This window comes from Rhizophagus irregularis, chromosome 2 (genome assembly GCF_026210795.1).
Source record: "Rhizophagus irregularis chromosome 2, complete sequence".
NCBI classification, from domain to species: Eukaryota; Fungi; Glomeromycota; class Glomeromycetes; order Glomerales; family Glomeraceae; genus Rhizophagus; species Rhizophagus irregularis.
In genome coordinates this window covers 4,184,514-4,196,557 of record NC_089430.1, presented here as the reverse complement: position 1 = coordinate 4,196,557, position 12,044 = coordinate 4,184,514, and the positions used below count along the sequence as shown (strand labels likewise).

General features: G+C 24.0%; 3 protein-coding genes across 3 annotated transcripts; all 3 read right to left on the bottom strand.

Annotated features, from left to right (window-relative positions):
- Positions 1 to 1,935: 1,935 nt before the first annotated feature.
- OCT59_012275 (uncharacterized protein) lies at positions 1,936 to 3,225 on the bottom strand (the record flags this gene model as incomplete). Its single annotated transcript, XM_025309868.2, has 2 exons — positions 1,936 to 3,094; positions 3,170 to 3,225. The coding sequence occupies 2 exons, from the start codon at positions 3,223 to 3,225 to the stop codon at positions 1,936 to 1,938; spliced, it is 1,215 nt and encodes a 404-aa protein (XP_025188542.2).
- A 3,031-nt stretch (positions 3,226 to 6,256) lies between these two features.
- OCT59_012274 (uncharacterized protein) lies at positions 6,257 to 7,522 on the bottom strand (the record flags this gene model as incomplete). Its single annotated transcript, XM_025329928.2, has 2 exons — positions 6,257 to 7,424; positions 7,512 to 7,522. The coding sequence occupies 2 exons, from the start codon at positions 7,520 to 7,522 to the stop codon at positions 6,257 to 6,259; spliced, it is 1,179 nt and encodes a 392-aa protein (XP_025188541.2).
- Positions 7,523 to 10,377: 2,855 nt separating this feature from the next.
- Positions 10,378 to 11,812, bottom strand: OCT59_012273 (uncharacterized protein; the record flags this gene model as incomplete). Its single annotated transcript, XM_066134347.1, has 3 exons — positions 10,378 to 11,042; positions 11,166 to 11,545; positions 11,763 to 11,812. 3 exons carry the CDS (start codon positions 11,810 to 11,812, stop codon positions 10,378 to 10,380), a joined length of 1,095 nt encoding a protein of 364 aa, XP_065989619.1.
- Between the last annotated feature and the right edge of the window lie 232 nt (positions 11,813 to 12,044).

Genomic DNA, 12,044 nt, shown 5'->3' with positions numbered 1-12,044 from the left:
AATGTAATTATGTTATATTATGTAAATTTTTCTAATAACTGACTAGCCGAGTAACCCGAGTACCCGACAATAAAAATTTTCAAGTATCCACTATATTTTGAATTTTGCTGTAATGGTGAAAATGATTATTGGTGAAATGTTTTAATGGTTATCGGTGAAATTAGTTGAATGCGTCACAATGAATTTAGACGATCAAGTTGTGTCATTGCAATTTCTTTTAAAAATATTTCATTTTTCGCGTAAAAATGCAACAATTTTTTAATTTTTTTTTTTTTTCGTGGCAAATTAAATAATAAAATTTTATTAATAAAATATTGTATCAAATTTACGATTACGAGTTTTTTCTAATTAATTTTAAAATTAAAATCATTAAAAATGACTAAATCTAAGAATCTTTCACTACTTCTTTCACTAGTACTAACGAAATAGGTATATCAAACCGCTAGCGAAGGAAGATTACCCTTTCGCACCAAAAAAAACCTTTAAAATTTTTTATTATAAATAATATAACGACAAAATATCGATATATTTATATTGATGGTCATATGAATAAAATAATTGTTTTTAGAAAAGTTCTCAACTATACACAAACAGCTTTTTTTACGGATTTACCAAACGTTGTTAGGAAAAACCCTTTATTAAATAGAATCTCCAAATATTTGTTTCTAAAATTCACGTTCTTTTACTTATTTATTATAAAAAGACGCATAAAACTTTTTAAAGAACAAAATTAAATGAGTCATGATTCTTTTACTTTTTTCTTTATTTTCTTAAGAAACGACAAAAATTTTCGAAAAAATTACGTGGATTTATAATTTAAATATGAACCAAGTCTCAGTTCTCAAAGTTCCACAAAATGACAAAAATGAAAAAATCAAACATGAAATATAAAAGACGAATTCAATTGTATCGAGAATCACGTGAAATTAAATGTATCAACAATTGCCAAGGATTATCAATATTGTCCATGTTCTTGTAGGCAAAATCATTGTAAAATTGGCTCCATTTATATTTTACTATATTACAAACTGAATTTCTTAATTTATCGACAATCATATTTTACTCATTTTATGACAAAATAACTTAGTAATAAGAATTATTATAAAGAATCCTGAAATTTTAAATTATTAAATTTAAAATGAAAATAATAATTATTTTCAGGGAAAAGAAATTAAATTTAGAAATAATTGTTTTTTAACCAATTTTTATAATTATTTTTTCATTAAAAAAATAAATTATAATTCACGAGAAATGAAAAATTTTTTGTTAATGATCGGTGAGAACAATTCTTTTTTAGATACTCGTAAATATGGAAACCGAAATATAATAACCGAAATATAATAACCGAAATATAAAAAAAAATATTAAAAAAATCATGAGGGTGGCTTAAAAATTATAAATTTTGAATGAGATCATTTTCGTTAAATTTTACCAAATTAAGTATGCATTTTTTTTTGCAATCGGTACTAACTAAATTATACATATATACTGTATATGTAAAGTACCCCCACCAAAAAATCATTTGTAAATTATGAGTTACATATTATTTTCCATATCTTAACTACGGAACATACCCCATATAACCCATATACTAACTTATACTCCATATTACCCCCGTACTTGTTTTCAACTTTTCAATAATAATAATGATCGACTAATAATGATGCATTTTATTTTTAGACTTGTCAAAAATCACCTTCGAGATCATTTGTTTATAATTATAGTTAAATTAAATCTTTTATTAAATAATCTTAATATTAAATAATCTTATTTTAACTTATAAAATTCTAATTTACTATTCATTTCTAATGAAAGAATATCTATATATTAATTCTATATATTACTTAAAATAACTGATTGACATATGTAAAACACATGACTGCATAATGATCGATCAAATAAATTAATAAATTAATTGATCGATCCAATAAAATTTCACTCCCTTAATAATATAATAAAAGTTTCAATTTCTTCGATAACATAAACTAAATCTGTACTTATATTATTTTCATAATTACGACTTATATTATTAACATGTAAATTTTGTTCTATCATACATAATGAACCTTGTCCAAAATTAAATCCTGAATCAAAATGATCTAATATAGCATCCGAATTATTAATTACACGACTTATTTTCATATTTTGATCATCATTTTCATTTTCAAAAGAAAAAATAAAATTACCAATTGCATTATATTTTCTTAACCCATAACCGTATACAATCGAATAATCATTACCTAATGAACTAAACCCAATAGAACTATATCCACCAAAAATTTTATCTGAATCTTGAACTTTAACTAAAACTAAACTTGCTATTCTACCATTACATTTAGATTTAAATGTTTTATTATCAATTCCATCATCACTACCACGATAAATAAGTTCGAATTTATAATGTGGATCTGTGATATTATAAAAATCTTTATTATTAATCCAATTAACAATTATGTTCATAAGTTTAGGATTGATAATCTTTGATTCAAATTTTCCTATTCTAGGTGGTAAAATCATGATTTTTGGTAATATACCATTATGATAAAAGTTTTCAAATTCTTCATAAATATTATTAGGAATAATTTGTTTATAAGGTTGAACTTTATTAAAAAATTCATTCATAGGAATTTCCACAAATCGAATAAGTGGAATAAACTGATTCAAAGTATTTTTTAACGCATCATAATTTTCATTATTCCATTGTGATCTATCATCGTTCAAACCAGGAGTTTGTCTAATACCCCATCTAATTAAACTGTCCCAAATATCAATTTCATTAGTCTGCAAGTTATTTCGTTCGAGTAAACTATAGAGAACATCTTTATCTAATAAGATAAAGTGTTTTGAGGAAATAAAATGTTGTGAATTTTCGCAGAAATAATCAAGACAATAATTTTTCAATATATCATATCTCGCAAATTTATTAAGAACTAAAATCAAATTTTGTTGAACCCGCTGTTTATGTTCTTCGATCATATATATTTGTAAATATTCAACTAATTCATCAAGTAAAAGTTCGTCAGATGCATCTAAAAGTCCGAGAATATCGCTGCATACTAGATTTGTTAAGTCAACTTCACCTGTGTAAATATATCTTTTAAAAAAGAACGAAATTTTGTAAATTAAAGTCAATTCAAATTTTGATTATAATTAAAATTTAATCACTCACTTTAAAATCAATTCAAAAACTATCGGATCAATATTGGGTTTATTAAATAAAATCATGTCATCTTTCTTCGTAATCCATTTATTTGACAAGGCACTTTTAAAATAAGGTGAACGAGCACGCAAAATAACTGAATGCGCTTTAAATTCTTTCATATTTTGATCCTTCCCAACTTTAATGATAACATTATAGTCATCAGAATCATATAGGATCGAGGAAAGATCTTTTGAAAGACTAGAATAAAAAATTGAGGTCATTTTATTTTTTTTTCTCGTTAAAGAAAAAAAAAGTTGCGAAAAAAAAACTTGAAGTATAAATACTTTACCCAGCAAATTGTTTTTTTCATTTATGATCACCGATCACGAGACATTTAAGTAATCTATCACGTTCATAGCTCGGCTATAATTCGAAAATTTTTTATTGCTATTTTTAATTATCTCCTAATATAGCTTCTTTTACCACCCCGACTCATTTGAATAGCATATATATAAAATAATTAAAAAATAAAAGATATTGACGATAAGCATCTAATGCAGTATGAAAATTAATTTTGACACGTTCATTATAAATTTTTTTGTACAATTAGAATTTTTAATTATTATGTTTTCATGTCATATATATATATACATATATATATATTTGAAACAAAGCTTCTAACGTAAAATATCGGATTATTGGAATATATAATATAATAAGAAAACCTTCAATATCCCGAAAATTTTGAAATATGCAAACGTTTTTTTTTTATATTTTTTTTTTGTCTCCGTAAAAAGTATATTACTTAAATGTAAAGGATCTTCTGAATTCTTTTCGTCCGTGATTCTTAGATCATTCCCTTCCGGGCACCGATATTTTCATATGGGTCTGTCAACAAAACAAATCAATAATTTAATTAATTCAATTAATTAACAATAAATAAAATAAACACAAAATAAAAGTCTAAATTCTTTTCAACTTTAATAATAACTTTAATTTATTCCCTGAATTTTAATATTAAATTTTAATTCAATAAGCATATGATTGAAATTTGAAAAAAAAAGTTTATTTAGGAAAAAAAAATGATATGATTTAAAAATTTAACAAATTACATCATTTATTACATCATTATCATTATATATCAATAAAATCTTAATAATACCATCCAATAAGATATTTTCTAGATTCATTTATTTTTTCGTTGGTTTATTAACTACTCACCGTATTTTGTTGGATCAACATTCGAAATATTAATCAAATAGATCGTCCATTATCTAAAGTCGTTCATCAAATTCTTCAATAAAATATTCTAATTGTAAATAATAAATTTAGTTCAAGTCATAGTATCCATATTAAATTATCAAGAAGTTGCTTAATTTTCTATTTTAAATGATAAAGTTGTAGGTTTTAGTAAGGTAACTTAAAAGAAAATTCTTAAAATTTTCATAAATATGACTGGGAAAATAAAATAGCTTTATAAGAACGGTCCTTATCAAAAAAAAAAATTATAATAGACCTTGTCAAAAAAAATTATAACAGACCTTATCAAAAATAAAAAAAATCAAAAGAGGAAAGTTCCACCAATCGAATTAGAGAAATAAATCGACTCATTGTTTCCTTTATGCTTACATACAGTACATGCTTCATACTATTGTTCTATCGCTTTCCCTATTTCCCCAAGGCCTGAAGTTTGTTAACCTCATTTAGTTAAATAATGGACACTTTCAATCTGAATATCACTTTGTTAAAGGGAGTCATGATGAATATCTTTTTATCTAGTGAAGGAATGTTTCCGCAATGGTAATAATTTTGAGTTTAATAATTTGGTAATTTTTTATAACTTGCAAGTTATTAATAAAAGACCGAAATTTTGATGAACTAAACACGTTGTTTGATCAATTAATATTCTTTCTTCAATTTCTTCAAGAAAGCAAGTTCATCAGAAGCGACTAAAATCGCGATATATTCATATATTTTGTTCTTCCAAGTTTTAACTCAATTGCTATCTCCAAAAAAGGGAAATTATAAGTCAATAAAATCGTGAGTTTTTGAACCTATAAAAAGAAAAAATAATATAACTTGTCAAAAATTATTGGTGTTTTTTTTTTCTTATTAATTCATGTATTCGGCCAAGCATTTTAAAATAAGATGATCGAGTAAGTAAAAATAATAAAGTATATTAAATCATCAGCATCATATGAAAAGTCTTTCAAAAGATTATTACATAATTTCTTTATTACTTTTCTAATTTTTATATATTACTTTAAAAAAAACAAAAAAAAGAAATGAAATGAATAAATATAGAATAAAATGTTTTTTTAATTACAACAATAGGCTCATTTAAACGAGTTTAATCAGGAAATAATTATTGAAGATCAATAATTACTGCGCCGTAAAATATAACTATAATTTTAAATTAAGGAAAATATGATAATCGAAATATAAAGTTTTAGTATTTATTACAATCAAAAAGGTATCATACTGTAATATCAATATTTTACGCCAAGATAATGATTTGAAAATCGTGATTATCAAAGATTTAACGATTTAACATATACGGTAATAATATAATGATACGAAAAACACGAATAATATTATTCGAATATACAAAATTTAAATTTCTGTTTTAATCTGTAATTTAATCTTAGTAAAAACTTATGACATACTAATAAGCTGATACGAATAACACGAATAATAACATGTCACTTTAACTTAATTAACTTATAAAATATATAAATTATTAATTTAATTTCCGTTTTAATCTGTAATTTAATCTTAGTAAAAACTTATGACATAAGCTGACGAATAATAACATGTCACTATAACTTAATTAACTTATAAAATATATAAATTATTCGAATATACAAAATTTAATTTCCGTTTTAGTCTGTAATTTAATCTTATGACATACTAATAAGCTGGCACGAATAACACGAATAATAACGTGTTATTATAACTTAATTAATTTATAAAATATATAAATTTTAAATTTAATTTCCGTTTTAATCTGTAATTTAATCTTAGTAAAAGCTTATGACATACTTATTTTTAATCTATTTAATCTATTTTTTAAATGTTTGAAATGTTTCTTTTTAGGAAAAATAATAAATGAAATTATTGCTTAGATACGATAAATGTTTCAATTTCTTCAATATTATAAATTGTGTTTGTATTTAAATTATTTTCATAATTCCCATAATAATTACTTAAATACAAATTTTGATCTGACATACACAATGAACTTCGTCCAAAATTAAATCCCGCCGTATAATCTAATATAGCTTTAGAATGATTTACTACTCGACTTATTTTCATATTTTGAGTATCTTTACTATTTTCGAACGAAAAAATAAAATTATCTGACGCTTCATAAAATTTAAACCCATATTCACCAATAGAATAATTATCTCCAATTGAACTAAGCCCAATTGAACTATACCCCCCAAAAATCTTACCCGATGGTTGAACCCTAATTAAAACCAAACTCGCTACTCTACCACTACATCTATTTCTAAATGAATTACTATTCATACCATCCCTACTACCACGGTAAACAAGTTTAAATTTATAATATGAATCATTTATAGTACGAGATTTTTTATTATTAATCCAATTAACTATAATATTTGCAAGTTTTGGTTTGATAATTTTTGATTCAAATTTTCCTATTCTAGATGGTAAAGTTATTGTTTTTGGTAAGGTATTTTTATAATAAAAGTTTTTAACTTCCTCATAAATATGATTTGGAATAATATCCTTATAAGGTTGAACTTTATCTATAAAATCTGTATTAGAAAGTTCTATAAATCTAATAAGTGGAATAAATTGACATAATGTTTTCTTTAATGATTCATAATTCTCATTATTCCATTTTGTTCTATCACTATTCCCACTTCCCAAACCAGGAGTTTGTTCAATACCCCATTTAACTAAATAATCCCAAACATCGATTTCTTTAATTTGTAGATCATCTCGCTCAAGTAGGCTATAAAGAATATCTTTTTCTAATGAGAGAAAATTTTTTGATGTTATAAATGGTTCCGGTTCTTCACAAATAGTTTCAAGACAATAATTTTGTAATTTTTTGCAACGAATAAATTTAGACACAGTATGAAGAACGTGAACAAAATTTTGTCGTATCCAACTATTTCGTCTTTCAATTAAATAGTTTTGAACATATTCGAATAATTCATCAATAAGTAATTCATCAGATGCAACTAACAATTTAAGAATATCTTCACTCGATTGCTTATTTAAATTAAGCTCACCAGTGTAAATATATCTAAAAAAAAAAAAATAACGATAATTATTAACTTTCTCAATATTTTATAATGAAAAAATATACATAATTTTATTTATATATTCTTACTTTAAAATCATATCAAAAACAATTGGTGTAACATTTGGTTTAAAAAACTTAATCATATCATTTTCTTTCGTAATCCAATAATTTGATAGTGCCCCTTTAAAATAAGTAGAACGAGCACGTAAAATAACTGAATGTGCACGAAATTCTTTCATATTTTGATTTTCACCAACTTGAATAATAACATTATAATCATCAGAATCATATAAAATAAATGAAAGGTCTTTTGAAAGACTGGAATGGAAATTTGAAAACATACTTTTTCTTTTAAAAAAAAAAGGACAAAGTGTAAAAATTTCTTCAATTTTTTTTTTATTTATATACAAAAAAAATCATTAATATGACGTAACCACATAGTATACATGATCATCCATTGATCATGGTATCACAATGTAGTTTATATTGTATGCAGAATGAGGTTATCAATGAAATCTACCGCGTGAGTGAATATCAAAATTAGCTTAACTTCTATTTTGATTCAAACAATCGATTGATTAATTTAATTAATTTAAATAAATTGATTAATAATAAAATTTTGTATCCTTTTTATTGGTTACGGATAAATAGATATCCGTCTGTCCGTCGGATATATCTGACTCCGACCCGAAAATGTGAATCGGTTTTATCTTCGTCAATAATTAACTTCCAATCCATTTTTTTTACGATGACGACTTTGCATATAATTTATAAATTAATTAATTATATTTTTTTAATCAATCTCCTGATCAGAAATTTTCATACAAAACAAAGTTGGAAGTCTTTTTTATTTCCGCTTACCCATAAATGATCAATAAATAGAAATAATCATCATATCCTGTTTGATTAGTAATCGACAATTAAACAATGAATGTTGATAAATGGAAACTTATGTGGTGCAGCAGCATATGCAACAAACAAAATTAACAAATAGGGTCAATAAATCAAAAAAAAAAATTGGTTCCAGAATTTTAAATGAGTTGATTAATAAAAATGAGCGATGCAATTTATGTTACGCATAAATATTATTTACACAATGACGTAATTGCAAAGCCAATCTAAAACGTCATGAAAGATTAATAATAATATGGAAGGTAATTATATTACGATTGTGTTTGACGCAATCCTAAAAAACAACAAAACGAATAAATCAATTTTATATGACTAGAAAAATCCGTATTAAGTCCGAAGTGCCATTTAAAGGTTTTTTGTTGCACAATGTCACGTGTGAAGAAAAAATATGATTCTTGATAGATATTTTTAATTTTATATGACGGACATCCGGACATTGCATACCAACTTGCTTAGAAATAAATATATAGTCCTTCGTTACCTTATTCGATTAATTTATTTAAGTAATCACAAACTTCCAATAAAAAAACACAATAACCGCTACGAAATTCCAACGATCAGAATCCCGTTATAATTCAAACCCGACGTTCACCTCAAAGATTCAAAATTCCGACACTCGTTATCCCGAATTTATTATCCCTTTTTTTACATTATTATTATTTTTTTTAGACATAATTTCACGAATTTGTTGTAAAAAACCTATATCTAAACCAAAAAGTATTATACCAGAAACTTATGAATCGGGTTTACATATTTCCTAAAAATAAAGATTTTTTATTAATACGTCGCAAAAATTAAGAAATAATAAATATTTTTATTAATATGAAAGATTTTAAAATACTTAACAATAATTCATTGAAATTTGTAAAATTATTAAATAATAAAGTATTAATTTTTTAAAATAAAAACGTTAGTGTTTGTGAATATTTAAAAGATTTTATTCTAGTAAGTATATTAGAAAAATGTAATTTTTTTTGGATACAGTATAAATATATAATTTTTATTTTGATTAAAGTCTAATAAATTATTTTTACAATTTTTTTTGTATTCATAATGATATTAGTAAGTATCGGGATAAAGTATCGGGATTTTGAATCGTGGAATTATGATTTGTCAGCATTGTGAGCGTCGTGTTTGTAACTTTGTATTATAACGGGATTCATTATCCCGAAATTTATTATCTCTCTCTTTTTTTTACATTATTATTATTATTTTTAGACATAATTTCACGAATTTGTTGTAAAAACCTATATCTAAACCAAAAAGTATTATACCAGAAACTTATGAATCGGGTTTATTACATATTTCTTACAAATAAAGATTTTTTATTAATAATACGTCGAAAAAATTAAGTAATAATTAAATATTTTTATTAATATGCAAAGATTTTAAAATACTTAACAATAATTCATTGAAATTTGTGAAGTATTATAAAAATTATTAATAATAAAATTATTAATTTTTTAAAATAAAAACGTTAGTGTTTGTGAATATTTAAAAGATTTTATTCTAAGTATATTAGAAAAATGTAATTTTTTTTGGATACAGTATAAATATATAATTTTTATTTTGATTAAAGTCTAATAAATTATTTTTACAATTTTTTTTGTATTCATGAAGAAGATATTAAGTATCGGGATAAAGTGTCGGGATTTTGAATTGTGGAATTATGATTTGTCAGCATTGTGAACGTCGGGTTTGTGTAACTTTGTATTATAACGGGATTCTTCGTAAATGATTCCCATCTCTTTCCATTTAATTCATCTACTATATACAAAAAATCTAAATAAAATATCTATCCTTAGGTAATAAAGTAAATAAAACAAATATAGCACTAATTTGCTGTAGTACACATATTACATATTTGGGATCATCCAGTTAATATTTAATATGAAGGAAAAAAGAATGTTCTGTACGACCAAAAATTAAACAATGATTCGGATATTGGCATACATGGAATTGAATTTTTTTGATAAACTCTTTCTCTTATTATAATACATTCATGATTTTCGTTAGAAATAATCGCTTAATGATCGTCAATTTATTTACACCGGATTACGTTAAAAGTTTCAATTTCCTCAATAGTATAAACTATATCCGTATTTAAATTATTTTCATAGATACCATTCCTATTATTAACATATAAATTTTGATACTTCATACATAATGAACCCTGACCAAAATTAAATCCATTGTCATAATAATCTAATATAGCTTTAGAACTATTTATTACTCTACTTATTTTCATATTATGAGTATCTTTAATATTTTCAAATGAAAAGATAAAATTATTTAATGAATAATACGATGGCCAACCATTATTATTTTTAATTAATAAAAGATTTCCAATTGAATTAAATCCAATAGAACTATATCCACCAAAGATTTTTTCTGAACCTTGAACTTTAATTACAACTAAACTTGCTATTTGACCTTTACACTTATTTTTAAATGAATTATTATTAATCCCATCATCACTACCACGATAAATAAGTTTGAACTCATAATGCGGATCATTTATCGTACGTAAACCTTTTTTATTAATCCAATTGATAATAATATTTGCATGTTTTGATTTGATAATTTTTGATTCAATTTTTCCCACTCTATGGGGTAAATTTATTGTTTCTGGTATTATACCTTTATAATAAAAGTCTTCAACCTCATCATAAATGTGATTAGGAATAATATCTTTATAAGGTCGGACTTTATCAAAAAAATCAATAGGAGAAATTTCCGTAAATCGAATTAAAGGAATAAATTGTCTCAAAGTTTTCTCTAAATTTTTATAATTTTCATTAGTCCATTTGGATACATCATTATTCTCACTTTCAAAACCAGGTGTTTGTTCAATACCCCATTTAATTAAATAATTCCAAGCATCAATTTCCTTAATCTGCAAATCATTACGCTCAAGTATGCTATAAAGAATATCTTTATCCAGTAAAAGAGAATTTTTTGAAGTAATAAATGGTTGTGAGTCTTCGCAGGCGGATTCAAGACAATAATCTTGCAGCTTCTTGTAACTTGCAAACTTATTAAGAATAAAAACTGAATTTTGTTGAACCCAATTTTTTTGTTGCTGAATTAAGTATTCTTGTAAATATTCAACTAATTCTTCAAGAAGCAGTTCATCAGATGCAATTAAAAGCTCAAGAATATCTTCGCATAGCTGTTTTGTCAAGTCGAGTTCACCTGTGTAAATGTACCTTTAAAAAAAAAAAAAATTTTACGAAAATTAGAATTATATTTATAATCAAGATATAATTTTTAAACGGTGTTGCACTACACATTATTTGACCAGCATTATGAGCACTTTGGGAAGCATTAATAAATTAATTCGTTTCTTTCATGGAGCCTATGACTCTTGTATATAATAGGTACACCGTAAAAAAATTTTTCTAAAATTAAATGTATGTAACTTACTTTAATATCGTTTCAAATATTCTTGGAGTAATATTAGGTTTAGTAAACATGATCATATTATTCTTCTTTGTGGCCCATTTATTCGAGAAAGCGCTTTTAAAATAAGGTGAACGAGCACGTAAAATAACTGAATGTGCTTGAAATTCTTTCACATTTTGATTTTTGCCAACTTGAATGATAACATTATAGTCATCGGAATTATTTAATATTAAAGAAAGATCTTTTGAAAGGTTGGAATGAAAAATCGAAGTCATTTTTTTACAAAAAAAAAAAAAAATTTTT